The 15,764-nt window shown below is 34.9% G+C and overlaps 1 protein-coding gene across 1 annotated transcript; it reads right to left on the bottom strand.

The window, feature by feature from the left end:
- Positions 1–5,171: 5,171 nt before the first annotated feature.
- Positions 5,172–6,531, bottom strand: LOC127107276 (trihelix transcription factor GT-3b). Its single transcript, XM_051044571.1, has 2 exons — positions 6,005–6,531; positions 5,172–5,812 (listed from the first exon to the last, which is right to left on the bottom strand). Exons 1-2 carry the CDS (start codon positions 6,305–6,307, stop codon positions 5,264–5,266), a joined length of 852 nt encoding a protein of 283 aa, XP_050900528.1. The 5' UTR covers positions 6,308–6,531; the 3' UTR covers positions 5,172–5,263.
- Positions 6,532–15,764: the final 9,233 nt, after the last annotated feature.

Below are 15,764 nucleotides of genomic sequence, written 5' to 3'. Positions count from 1 at the left end.
TATATATATATATATATATAATATATTATATATATATATATATATATATATATTAATATTATATATATATTATATATATATATATATATTATTATATATATATATATATATATATATATTATATATATATATATATAAGACTACAAATTAATTTACAATAATACCCCTAAAGCGTAACAAGGGGCTACTTCCACCGCACCCCTAGTCACCTAACCAGACCAAACATTTGAGCCTAAGACCCGTTTGGAATTTTCATAAATTAGTGTTCTTCTTTGTCTGAGTAATACTCAACAATATCCATCTTGGCAAATATCAAATCGATATGAAGACTTTATACATGACAATAACATCTTGGAAACTAGTGAGGTACACCTCTTTCCTGTTTAACACATATAAACATGTAACAAGTTCAAACAATGCTCGAACTTGTCATTAATGACTAGCTTGGTCAATGTATCAGTCACATTCTCAGAAGTATGAACCTTCAAGTAATATCTGTCGATATGCAAGTAACACTCAGATCTTGTTAAACCTCGCATCAATATGCTTGGTCCTGACATGATACACCTAATTGTTTTCCAAATAAATGACCATTTGACTATCACAATACAACCAAATTCCACCTTGGTGAACACCCAATTCTCTCACCAATCGTGTAAGTCATAAGGCTTTTTGGAAGATTCACCTACTGCAATGTTCTCTGCTTGAACTGTTGACATGGCCATTCTAGATTGAATTGATGGTTTCTAATAAATATGTTCTTACTAAAGTAAGAAAATACCATGTCGTAGACCCTATATTATCCATATCACTAGCATAGTTTGAATCAATATATCCTACAATCTCAGGATCACTTTGTTCATTGTTAAACATGAAAACATGATCCAATGTACCCTTCAAGTATATAAAAATTCACTTGACTACTTTCCTATACCATATACTCAAATTCTACATCTGTCTTTAGACATTGATCCAATGAGAGCTTAAAGTGATTTACCAATGGAGTAATCACAACCTTCAAATTACTCATGTCAAACTTGTCTAGCACCTTTCCAACATAGTTTTTCTATGAGAGCCTTAATATTCTAGCACTATTATCCACGTGAATTTCCATACCGTGAATATTTTTAGAAACACCTAAGTCTTTTATGTCAAAATACTTTCCCAATATAAATTTTCAGTTCATTTATGTCATGTAAAGTAGCAATCAACATATCATAACCGGAAAATTAAAGAGCCATTATCAAGGCTACTAGTGTAATGCCTCAGACTACTTTCAAGATTACCGACTAATCCCACAAACCAACACATGTCTTTTCAACATGCTTTATCCCCACTCACACACTTTCCGAGAAACTTTCCATAAGGTCACCCATCCAAATATTACTCCAAGTCAAGCAGCTTAACTATGGGTTCTTATTTGTTAGGCTACTGAAAAGAAGACGCATCTTGTTGGTATAGGTAGTACCAATCAATTATTATAAGTCGTCCTTCAACCATGCAGTCCCATACCCATACAGGCTTATGATCCTCTCATTCCAATGTGAATTTAGTTGAACACTCCTCGCCCTCTTTGGCTTCGGGTGTTACAACCACCCCTCGCCTTCTTCGGCCTCAGGGGTTACATGCCCACCAGCTTCAGCTTGGTTTGTCCCTAAACCATATCATACTGGGAGAGGTCTGCATTGATAGCATTTGTAACGCCCCAACCTGCTTTAAGGATTACCGACTGACCCAACAAACCAACACGGATCTTTTCAGCATGCTTTTTCCTCACTCACACGCTTTCCTAGAAACTTCCCAAAAGGTCACCTATCTAAATACTACTCCAAGTCAAGCACACTTAACTATGGAGTTCTTATTTGGTAGGATACTGAAAAGAAGATGCATCTTATTGGTATAGGTAATACCAATCAACCCTTATAAGACTTCCTTCAACCATGCAGTCTCATACCTGTACAGCCTCAGGATCCTCTCATTCTGATGTGAATTCGGGAGACCACTCTCCGCCCTCTTCGGCCTCGTGTGTTACAACCACCCCCACCCTCTTCGGCCTCGGGTGTTACAACTAGCATAAACAAAAATTTAAGGCTCACACATTATGTATCCAATCTGAAGTATGTATGAATTAAATGCTTATTCAATTTACAAACTAGTCTTATATGTGCAGTGTCACTTGACCCCTCTGGTTGTTCCATGTAAACTTTTTTCGTCTAGATTACCGTGAATAAATATTATGTTCACATCCATCTGCTCTAAATTTATGCCCCATCTAACTACCAAGGCCAACACTGCCCTGTTATAAGTATGTCTAACAACTAGAGAAAAAATCTCATTATAGTCAATCCCCTTCTGTTGTGAGTACATTTTTGCTACAAGATGAGCCTTGAACTTTTCCATTTATTTTTCAATTACTATTGGTTTTATCTTGACTATCCACGTACAACTAATGACCTTGTTCCCTTTAGGAAGTTGAACATTCCAATGTCTGATTTTTCTTCAAGGACTTCGTCTTCTTCATTATTGCACTCATCCAATTGCCAAGTCCTCATATTCATATCTTTTGAGTGGCTTGGTTGAACAATTTTATCTGTCACATATAATAATACGATATTGTACTCCACCTAAAACTTCAGGTTCGGGGTCAATTTAAACATCAGAGTTCCTTTTATGGTTAAGGGATTATCTACATATTGTTCATTGGTGGCGGATCAACATCCACATGTATCACTTATTTGTTGGAAGTTTCTCTTTCATATGTTGACATGTATGTTGTAAATGTGTGCTTTAACATTAACTACTCGTCAAAAATAACATCTTTGCTTAATACCATTTTCTTTTTAATTTGAACCTATAACTTGAATTTATTCACACCTTTTGTGTAACATCCGAGGCCGGAGAGGGCGAGGAGTGGTTACATGTAACACCCGAGGACGAGAGGGTGGTTATCGGTGCATGAGGCATGACAATGAGACACTTCTAGCAGCTTCTAGGGAAAAAACGAATTCAAATCGGAATGAGAGGGATCCTGAGGCTGTAAAAGTATGGGACTGTATGATTGAAGGAAAACTTATAAGGATCAATTAGTACTACCTATACCAATAAGGTACATATTCTTTTCGGTAGTCCAACATATAAGAACTCCATAGTTAAACGTGCTTGATTTGGAGTAGTAATTGGATGGGTGACCTTCTAAGAAGTTTGCAGAAAAGCGTGTTAGTGAGGACAAAGCATGCTGGAAAGACTGGTGTTAGTTTGTGGGGTCAGTAGGTAATCCTGGAAGCAGTCTAGGGCGTTACAATTGGTATCAGAGCAAGCCTCTCATAGTACGATGTGGTTCGGGGAAGAACCAAGCAGAAACTGGTGGTCATGTAACATCTGAGGCCGAAGAGGGTGGGGAATGGTTAGAAGTAACACCCGAGGGCGGGGGAGTGGTTGTTGGTGTTCGAGGCATGACAATGAGACACTCCTAGTAGTTTCTAGGAAAAAATTGAATTCACATAGGAATGAGACGGATCCTGAGGTTGTGCGGGTATGGGACGACATGGTTGAAGGAAGGCTTATAAGGATTAATTGGTACTACATGTACCAACCCGATGCATCTTCTTTTCGGTAGCCCAACAGATAAGTACTCCATAGTTAAACGTGCTTGACTTGGAGTAGTATTTGGATGGGTGACCTTCTGAGAAGTTTCTAGGAAAGTGTGTGAGTGAGGACAAAGCATGATGAAAAGACCCATGTTGGTTTGTGGAAGACTTGTGTTAGTTTGTGGGGTCAGTCGGTAATCCTAAAAGCAATCTAGGGACGTTACATTTTGTGTAACCGATGATGACGCATTTATTCGACTTTGGATCAAGTTTGAATCAAACTTCACTCGATATATGCACATAAGTTGGACACCCAAAAATCTTTAAATTGTCAAGATTGATAGGGTTAGTCGGTAATCCTGAAAGCAATTTAGGGCGTTATAGTTTGCATAATCGATGATGACGTATTTATTTGATTTTGGATCAAGTTTGAATCAATCTTCACTAGATATATGCACATACGTTGGACACCTAAAAGTCTTTAAATTGTCAAGATCGATAGGGTTACATGTCCATACCTCCTCTGCAACATTCCCCCTCCAATGTAGCCCATGGTGTCCAATTAATAAGACATCATGCCCTGCTAACTACCTCTGCCCCAAACCTTTTGATAGTCCAACATTTAACAAGATACATTATGCCCTTTCACTTAGAGACCTATTAATCCTCCATGACACACCATTTTGTTATGGTATTTTACGAACTGAGAAGTTCCTTTGAATATTGTGTTCTTCGCAGAACCTTTTGAAATTTGAATAAGTATACTCTCTCCCAGTATCTAAACGCAAATACTTGATTTTTCTACCTGTTTGATTCTCTATTTTGTCTCCGACAACTTGAATTTGGTCAAGAATTCAGATTTGTGCTTAAAAAAATACAACCAAATCTTACGATAAAAATCATATGTGAAAGTCACAAAATGCATGGATCCAACCACAAAAACCTCTTTGGCAAGCCCTACACACATCATAATGCACATCTTCATTATGCACATCATAATGCACAAAAACCTCTGTTGTAGGTGATCTTTAACCGAACACGACATTGTTTCTCAAGTACGCAAACTTGCACAAATCCATCTTACAACTACAAACATTCTTCAATAAATTTCTTTTATGAAGTTCCATCATTCCACACTCACTAAGATGACTCAGATGCATATGCCAGAATTTGATTGCATCATTATCAAACTCAATTAATACAACATCACCTATAACAGTGTTCTCTAACACTAAGTAGAAGTTACATGCAATCCTTCTTGCTCTCATCACAGTCAAGATACCCTGACTAACCTTCGTAATGTCACTATATTCGTCATACCTGTAAAAGAAACATTTGCATGAAGGAAATCGAATTCTTCATCAATTCTAATATATAAATCCAAGTATTGTGTAACGCCTCTATTTTTTATATTTTATATTTTATATTTGCTTTTAATTTTTTTCTTAAACTGATTAAATCAATTAATCACGGCGCTTGCCAGCCTTTAAGACATTGATAAAATTGTTAGATCTTGATTACTACCATATGACTAAACACTATACATATCAAAGATTTTAAATTATAAAATGCAACTACAAAATCTACCTTTAAGCTTTTGCAATCAATAAAATATTAGCTATGTTCTAAACATACAAAACTGAAATCTTGATAATCAAAATCTTAACTCTAACTCTCTATTCTCTTTCTAATTTATTTAACAAAGCTATGATTAATGCATCCCTCTTTTCAGCCCTAGCTTCTTCTCTAATCCTCCTTTGTTCTTCCCTTTCTCTCCATCTTTGTTCCATCAACAATCTCTCATTCTCCAACATTTCCATTTGTTGTCTCCATTCCATCTCCCTCAACCTCCTCTCATTCTCTCTAGCTTCAAATGCTTCCATCCATTGTGCTTCAACTTGAAGTTGTTGCCTCATGAACTCATCCAAAATCTCCTTCAAATTCTGGTAGAAACTGATGCGGCTATCGTTACCGCTTTCGCTAACTATCTTGGCTTTCTTCTTCTTTCTGCTTCTAGTACTACCCTTTTGAGATATTTCTTCACTTTCTTCATTGCCATCGTCTTCTTCCTCGTCGGTTGAAACTTGCGTCGGCTTGATCTTCTTCGATCCGTCTCCGGCTTCAGCCCATAGCATTCTCTGCATTCTTGCTGTGAAAATTGCTTGAAGTTCATTGTAAAATGGAAATTGCTGTTTCAACATTTCTGTCTCCATTGTTTCACATCCCTGCAACCGCATTCACAATTTAAAACCGAGATCTACTAATATATACAATAAAATATACCAAGCACGGACACTAGAGACATAACACCGAACATTAACACTGGTAATAGTTTTAAAAGATTAATCATAAATATTGATGTCAGTTTCAGTTTCAGACAGGACAGCATGTTTTATCTGTGTTACAAAGGAGCATACCTTATAGCGAGTAACAAGGTTTTTCCACTTGCACTTGCACTGTTCTGCACTTCTATGGTAACCCTTATCCTTCATATGGTTAGAAATAACTTCCCACAACTGTTTATTCCTTTTAGTCTCCATGAAAGTTTGATCTAGCTGTGCTCTTATCATAAGAAACTCTTTGGTTTCTTGGATGCTCCATTGAGGAAACCTATCAGAAACATCAAAAACGTTAGCAGTGTTATTGATATTCTGAAGAAGATGAGGATTTTGTTGTTGTTGTTGTCTTTGGTTTTTGGGATGGAATTGATGTCCTTCCATTGAAATTGAATGAGAAAAAGAAAGTGTTGTTGTTGATAAAGTTTTGAAGTTATAGAAAGAAAGAAAGAAAAAGAAAGGTGATTTGTCTCTGATTACAATGAAAAATGAAGATGGGTTTGTTGTTGTTTTGATGGATATGAAAGAGAAAAGTAAAAGAAAGAATTTATATGTGAGTGGTGTGAACACATGATGTGAATGGCTTGTGAGAAGGAAAAAGAGAGATTTGCTTTGCTAGGAAGGACACTCTTTTCTGTATCTATAGTTTCTAGATGTATAGTACGGTTATTCTCTTTAGATTTTTTTTAAGAATAAGTAATATATAATATTCATTCAAGCTCAAAGATAAAGAAAAATAGTTATATTTGGTGACCAAAATATATACAAAATTTAATTAAGTGCAACATATTTAACTATATTGCTACTATTCTTAAAATACTATTCAATGAAATAAATTTCAAAACAAAATTAATGAAAAGTAAGTATAATTTAGAAAATAAATTATATATTTTTGTTGTTAAAAATTCATAGAATAATTCAAAATTCAACGTGTGAGAATAAATAACAATGACAATTAAAACAAATGATCTAAAACAAATTCAATGCAAAACCATAATAAAGCAAAAGAAGATAAAAGACAAGAACACAATAATTTGTTTACTTTGTTCGAACACACAATCAACTACTGAGAATAGGGTAGCTCTCTGATTCACTATAATTCTAAAAATAGTTATAAGAAAAGACTTTTGATCCACCAATCGTTAGTTGATCAAGTGGTGATTGGCGTTGGACTTGATATGGAGGACCACGATTCAATCCCCTCAACTGCAATCGAGAGGGGACTAGAACCACTTGATGTCAGAACTGGCCCCCCGAACCAGATTAGCTTGTCCAGTGGATCAGATGCTGGTGGTAAAAAAAGACTTTTGAATTTCTAAAAATAAAACCCTATTTATATACAAGTATTTCTCAATCTCTCTAACTCTCAATATCTGAACCAAATAAACACAAGTTGTTCGAAAGTGTTTTCCAATCTCGTTAAATATCTTCAAAAGTTTCTTAAATTTCAATAACTCCAAGGAACTTTAACTCATATCTCTCTAAGTTTACTGAGAATTCATAATTTTTCTCTTTATCTTCATATGTGAAGTTCTTAATGTTTTAAAGTTAAGAATTCAAGAGATATGCCATATTAAAACAATAAAGGTTGTAGCATGGGCACATGTTTGAACTCAAGACGAAATCCTATTTATTCCCTTTTTAATGGTGAAATTTCAATCACTAGGCTACTTGATCCCAAAAATGCGAGATACATATTTATAGCGTGTGAAGTCCAACATATTTATAACAAAATCCAAAATACAACCTATTAACGAACATGCCCACAGACCGAAACAAAGAAGTTCAAAACACGCGAACTGGGAAAAGAAGACACGATGTTTGGAAACCCGAGTTGGCGTAGACCGATCTGTCGAGCACTATCGCCACTCCCGATCGCAGCCACTAGAGCTCCATCGTTCGATTGACTACAACCATGTCGATCGCGGCCCAAAGCCTGATTTTGTTCTTTGTTGTCCTCGCTCTTTGGACCACTATCGTACCACTTCAACTGTCGTCTCGCTGATTCTGACGCATTTATCTCCTTTTGTTGATTTTCGACGGCTATCTCCCTCCTTTGGAAGTCACTTATGTCAAACTCATCCTAGAAGGTTTTACGCCTTTTGACGATTTCCTAACCGACTTTTTAGTTTTCACAATCTCAAAATATATATTTTCCCTTATTTTAACAAATATTTTTAAAACAACAAAAAAATTAAATTAGTTTAATCATTTATTTTAATCTTTAATAATTTTGTTTTTAATTGAGTTTAAAAGGAGTTTTACTTTTTATATATGAAATGATGTTGAAGATCTTTAAGGAAAAATTACTCCACCTTTTTAATAATGATTTGACATTTATTCTATGTTAAGAGTCTTAGGTTGGAAAAATATGATGGAAATCATGTTTATAAGGGGTCAACAATCATTACCTCCATCTAGTTTTGTAAAATTATTCAAGTCAAATTACTAGTATTATTTAGACGAGTTGGGTTTATATCTTAAAGCCAGGAGATGCAAAATATGACTATATGGATATTTACATATTATTTTACAGTAGAAATTACCTCATAATTTTTTAATAAATACAATAATTTTTTACCAATTAAATCAACTTTCTTTAAATAACAATATAGTTACAAATATGTTTATATATAGTGAACAATCTTATAATATAAATTACACATATTAAATATAAAATAAAATAAAATAAATTCAAATTCATATCCGACACGAGGATGATACTCTTTTTTAAAATTAATTGTCACGAAATTATTATTTAATTATAAAATTCCATCCCCTTATTTTATTGTATCGTGTTTTGTTTTTCTTATTGTTATGACACTCAATACAGTCTTCAGTTCACAGTGGTTTCCATTGTTATTCTGATCTGTCTACGCGGAAACTTTGTTCCCTCTTGTCTGTCTGTATAGCGTTCCCATTGTTGCGTCTTTGTATCGTCACGATGACCAATGCATCTGCCACATTTATTCTTCTTGTTGACCATTTTCACCACATTACTATTACTTGTATCACAAGCTTTTTCTTTCCATATTTTATACTACTATTCTTTTTACGAATTTCGTTCCAATTTCCTAATTTCATCTTTAACTCATTAATTCTTCAACAGCTAGCATTGCAAATCAAGTACTTTGTTTTTTTTTTCATTTTTACTCATGGGTTTGATCATGTTTATTGGAGTGTTACTAATTTTTTTTTTTTGGATTTTTTTTTCAATTTTTTATGGGTATAATGGGTGCTATTTTTCTAAAATAGAGGCGCGTGTAAATATTTACTCCATTCTATCCTTATTTATCATTTATGAGTTTTTTTAAGTTGATGATTTATTTAGAATTTAAGTTAGATTTTATTGAATTATCAATTTAAGTTAGATTTTATTAAATTATCAATTTAAGTTAGATTATATTTATATCCCCTTTCAGATATTTTAATATATCCTTTTCGTCGTTGTTAGGTGTGATATTTTTTACTTCTGGATGAATCTGTTAATCATACCTACATCGTATACTATATTAGACCTTGTGTGGCAAAAGTATCAAAGTGATTCAATGAGTCTTTTGTACTATGTTGGATCGACATCATCTTTATATGTGTCTTTCGACAATTGCAATATGGACTCAGTTGGAGTCGAAGTTGGGTTGCAATCTTGCATCTCAAATCTCTTGAGTATTTCGCCCGCATATCTTCTTTGGTGCATCATTAATCCTCTACCACTCTTGTAGAATTCAATACCAAGGAATTATGAGAGATTTCCCAAGTCTGACATTTCAAACTCCTCACTTAGGTCATGTTTGAAGTCTTCAATCTCCTTCTTGCAACTTCCTGTTATTAACAGGTCATCGACATAGAGACATAGTATAAGCAATTGATTATTGCTTCTTCTTACATATACTTCATGCTCAGTTGTGCACTTCACAAATTCCTTCTCCCTTAGAAAACTATCTATCTTCTTATTCCAAGCTCTTAGAGCTTGCTTAAGTTCATACATGGCTTTATGCAGCCTGTATACCTTATTTTCTTCGTCTTGCTTAACAAACCTAGTTGGTTGTGCAACATAAACTTCTTCATCTAAGGGGCCGTTCAGAAATTCATATTTCACATCCATCTGCCATATGTGTCAGTTGTTCATGTTTGTTAGACCAACAACCAACCTGATTGTTTCAATACTAGCAACATGCGCAAAAACTTCGTCGAAGTCGATTCCTTCCTTATGGAGAAATCCTTTCGCCACAAGTCTTGCCTTGTGTCGAATTACTTCTCCTTTGGGGTTCAAACTCACCATGTATACCCACTTCACATCGTTTTCCTTCTTGCCTTGAGGCAATTCAATAAGTGACTGAGTGTTGTTAACTTCGATGGACTTCAGATTCTCGTTCATTGCTTTCATTCACTTCGAATCCTTCAATGCCTTAGCCGCATCGACTGGTTTGACATCTGCCTAGAAAGCATATTGCACCAACTCACCTTCACTATCAACCACATCATCTGATGTGATCACACATTCTTGCAATCTTGCAGAAATTTGTATTCTCCTTTGAGGTTTGTTTGTGCTTGTTTGTCATCTAACTTCTTCTTTTCGAACTTCTCTTTCGACTTCACTTGTTGGTTCTTCAGATAAGATTCTCACTGAATCTTTCTTGAGTTTTTCAGTCCAATCTCATTCCTTAAGCTCATTTATGATCATGTCACTATTGACCACTACTTACTTATTCACTGGGTCAAACAACTTGTAACCTCCAGTAGAATGATATCTTATTAGGATCATCTGACTCGACTTGTCTTCAAGTTTTCTTCTCAACTGATCAGACACATGTCTATGTGATATGAATCCAAATACTTTCAGATGTCTCAAGCTAGGATTGACATCAAACTAACATTCTTCTGGAGGAATTCTTTCTAGCCTTTTCGTCGAACATCTCTTCAAAATATATATTACAATCGACATAACTTATCCCTATAACTCTTTGGGTAGATGCTTGTCTTTCAACATATTTATCACCATATTTATGATGGTTCTATTCTTGCTTTCTGCATTTCCATTTTGTTGTGGAGTGTGGGGTAGCACCATCTCATTCATAATCCCTTCTTTCTCACATAACATGTAGAAGTCTTTCGATACATATTCTCCACCATCATCAATCCACATAAACTCGAGCTTTCGACCACTTTTCCTTTCGACCATTGATTTAAACTTGGAAAATACCTCGATCACTTCACTTTTCTTCTTGATTAGGTAAGTCTGTGATTTTCAACTGAAATCATCTATGAATGTGACAAAGTATTTGTTATCTTCAACCGAATCCACCTGGATAGGGCCACATACATCAGAGTATATGATTTCAAGAATTGCCTTCGACTTGCTTCATGCATCCTTGCTGAAGTCGTTCTTGTGATGCTTCGCATGCACACGTTTCTCACACACTTCAGTTGGAATGTAGATTTCTGGTAACCCTAAAACCATATTTCTTCTTTTCAGATCTCTTATGTATTTGAAATTAAGATGGCCAAGTCTATGGTGTCATATCCTTTCATCCCTGCTAGGTGCAGTTGCAAGGCATTTGTACTCCATCATATTAAGTTTAATCCTGAAGGTTCTATTCTGAGACATTAGAGCCTTTGAGATTAACCTTCCACCTGAGTCGAAAACTCTCATCATCTTGTCTTCGATCGACATTTTCTAGTTCTTTTAGACCAACTTCCATATGCTGAGAAAAATACTTTTTATGCATGGTATGTACAACACATTGGAAATTACTGACCTTTTTCCATCTTTTCTCATAATCAGAACATCACCAATACCTTCCGCTTCCAGAGTATTTTCATTTGAAAATTTTACCATGTTCTTATTGAGGGTTTTATATTGACAAACCAATATTTCCTACCAGTCATGTGTGATGAGCATCCTGAGTCCAAGTACCATTGGTCTTGGAATCTTTCTTCATCTCTTGTTGTAACCATTAACAACATATCTTCTTCTTCATACTTTGCAAAGTTTGCATCATATTCTTGATTCTTTTGTTTTTCAGGATAATTACAAGAGTAGTGACCATACTTCTGACAATTGAAACACTAAATATGATTTTTGTCAGGTTTTCTACCACCACCTCTTCCTCTACCAACAACACCGCCTCTTTGGTTACTTTGGCACGAGGGTCTTCTCTGATTCGACCAGCCACCTTCTTGCTGATTTCGACCAGTCAAATTGGTGTAGCCTCATCTACCTTTGTTATCTAACCACTTCCATTTACCTTTCTTTTCTCTTGTTGATTGCGCCTGCAAAGCCATATCACTTTTTGACTTGCTTCCAACTCTTTCTATCATTCTTTGTTCATGATATTCAAGTGTCCCTTGAAGCTCCTCCTTTGTCAATGTTGAAAAAAAAATTGACTCTTCTATGTCTACAACCACTTGGTCAAACTTTGGAGCAAATGACCTCAAGATCTTTGTAATAACTAATCTTGATGTCAACATTTCTCCATATACCTTGATTTGATTCACCAGTTTCGTAACCCTAGTGAAAAAGTCAAATATGCTTTCATTATTCTCCATCTGAATCAATTCATACGTTCTTATGTGAGTTTGTAACCTCACCTCTTTCACCTTTTCTGGGCCACCAAACAACTTCTCAAGAATTTCCCATGCTTCTTTCGACGATTCTACATCAATGACATTTTCAAAATTATCTGGATCAACGTATTGATGAATTATAAAAAGATCTTTATAATCTTTCTTCTTCAATTCTTTATATGTGGCCTTTTCTTCATCTGTTGTGGTTTCTTCGAGCGACATCACTCACTCCTTCACAAGATCCCAAAGATCTTGACAATAGAAAACAACATTCATCTATTTACACCAACTCTCATAATTCTGAACCTTCAGATGATTCAACACCATCGTGTTTTGCTTCCCCTGAATTGCTCATCCAGTGCTCTAGATACTAGATGTTGGAAATTCACTAAAATCAATGGAGAACTTTACTGCACAATTGATAATTTAAAGAAGAATATAAAAGATGAAAATTGGGAAGAAAGGAATTAGCGTTTGACGAGATAAATAAGAAGAAATTATTTCTGCAGAGTTACTCTTTACTCTCAAACTGAGATTTTCTATTCAATTGTGCAACTACACTTCTCTCTTGTGTTACAATCAATAATAGGGGTGCTCCCTATTTATAGGTTGATTTTGCTTGCTCTCTAAGCAACACTCTAACTAACCTAATTCAACTAAAATTGCAAAATAAGCTTAAGTCAACTTTTTGACAGCTAATCTAATTCGACACACAGAGTTATTTCAACAACTTCCTTGCCTTTATCGAGCAACCTCCTTTGACACAGAGAATTATAATTCAACAACCCCAAAGATACAGAGAGTTTCTCAACCCACGTAAGCTTGCTCTCTCCACACCGAATGATGGGAAGTTAACACATAATAATATACCAATACACAACGGATATAAAATTTCCCAAAACTTATAGGAACCTATGAGGATCAACAACAAATATATGACAACAAACAAAACAAATAGAGGCACAAGAGAACATTGATATTTTAACGTGGAAAACCCCTCAATATGAGAATTAAAATCACGATTCGTCCAAACCAAAGAAATAGCTCTACTATAATTAAATAAGGGTATAAGAGAGTCTTAAAGTCATTCACAAACTAATGCTAACAACCACAAATCACAAACCAAACTAGCTTACAAATAAGAATCTAGAAGCTGAAAAATTACCCAAATTTGAAACTTCATTGCAAAGCAGATATCTCTCAACTTAGACCTCGTTTTGAATATCTGTACGGTCAAAAGGTAGATACAGGTGTTACGAACATGCCCTTCAAATTTGAGCTCGATCTGACATTTAACGAATCTGGAATCGTTGGTTTAGTGAGACTGGTTAGAGAAAAATGGGAATATGTTTCTCTCTTATTTTCTCTCTTTTGAAGCCTTATTTTCTCTCTATCTCTCACAATCATAAATTGAACCTCTCCACTTAAATAAGTAAGACAAATGGGCTAATCATATTTGAGCATTTCCCCACATAGGAAGGGAGCCCAAACCCAACAAATCCCCCTCACAACTATGTGGAGGAAATCGCCAAACCGACGATATCACAACAAGCTTCAAACTTCCCTCTTTATAGTGGTTTAGTCATCACGTCAGAACCATTATCATATGTATGAACTTTAGATAACTCCAACGACTTACCAACCAAAATATCATGTATCTAACGATATCTCACATCAATGTGTTTGAACCTTTTATGAAAAGTCGGATTCTTACCAAGATGAATATCGCTTTGACTATAAACAAATAACATATATTTGTCTTGAACAAAACCAAGCACATGCAAAAAAATTCTCCAACCATGGTAACTCATTAAACGCTTCGGTAATGGAAATGAACTCACCCTTTTGTAGTAGACAATGCTACACACGTTTGCAATATGGAATTCCAAGAATAGCTCCCCTTACAAATTTAATCATGTAGCTCGAAGTTGACTTTCTAGAATCAATGACTCCAACTATGTCAGAGTTAGAGTACCCTATTATAGTAGGCTTATCTCCTCCAAAGCAAAGCCCAATACAAGTAGTACCATGAAGATACCTTAAAATCCATTTTACATCATTCCAATGCTATCTACCTGGATTTGACAAAAATCTACTAGTTGTACCAACAATGTGTGCTATATCGGGTCTTGTACACATCATTGCATACATCAAACTACCCAAAACATACGCATAAGGAACATGTTTCATATCAAACATTTCATCTTCACTTAAAGGACTTTAATTAGAACTCAACTTGAAATGAGTACTAAGAGGAGTGCTTACCGCCTTAGAACGTTTTACTTTGAATCTTTGCAATACTCTTTTGATATAATGTTCTAATTACATCCAAAGTTTCTTATCCTTTCTGTCACACATGATTCTAATGCTGGAATCTGTTTATATTCTCTCATGTCTTTCCTGGAAAATGAGTCTCCTAACTACTTCTTTAAACTATAAATATTTTTTCCTACAATAAGCACATCATCAACATATAACAACAGGATAATGAAGTCATCGTTAGAAAATATTCTAACAAAGGCGCAATGATATGAAGTGGTCTTATGACATCGGGTCTTATGCTTTAACCCGTATAAACTCTTTCTCAATATATACATATGATCTTATTTTCCTTTAACTTGAAATCCATCAGGTTGTTTCATGTAGATCTCTTCCTCCAAATCACCATGAAGGAAATCCATTTTCACATCCATTTGATCAACCTCTAAGTCAATAGTAGCAACCAACCTCTAAGTCAACATCATTTCTTTGATAGAAACCCTTCACCACTAATCTGGATTTATACCTTGGAAACTAGAGTTGCTCTCATGTTTAACTTTATAAATCCTCCTATTTTCTAAATCCCTTTTTCCTTTAGGAAATTTTGCTAAATCATAAGTGTGATTATCATGCAATAATTTCATCTCATCATGCATTACGTCCAACCACTTTTGATTTTCATCAATTTCCATGGCCTCTTGAAAACACTCAAGTTCAACCTCATTAGTCAAGGTCACATACTCATCATAACTATACCTTGTAGAAGGTTGTCTCTATTTGTTAGACCTCATAAGTTGAACTTGACATGATTTTGGAGCTTCACCAAGATTCTCATCTTGTGTCATATCATTCTCCCATTCATCATAATTAGTTGGAATGTTCACCCCATCTCCAAGTTGTTGATCATCAACATAATCATTTGGCTCATCATTTTGATCATCATCATCAATAATATCCAAATTATGAATAGGTAATTGGACTAGATCAATACTAGACAAATTGATATCTTTCTTGG

The sequence above is a fragment of the Lathyrus oleraceus genome, chromosome 7 (assembly GCF_024323335.1).
Source record: "Lathyrus oleraceus cultivar Zhongwan6 chromosome 7, CAAS_Psat_ZW6_1.0, whole genome shotgun sequence".
NCBI classification, from domain to species: Eukaryota; Viridiplantae; Streptophyta; class Magnoliopsida; order Fabales; family Fabaceae; genus Lathyrus; species Lathyrus oleraceus.
The sequence above is the reverse complement of the archived record's forward strand: the minus strand, read 5'-3'. Positions and strand labels throughout refer to the sequence as shown.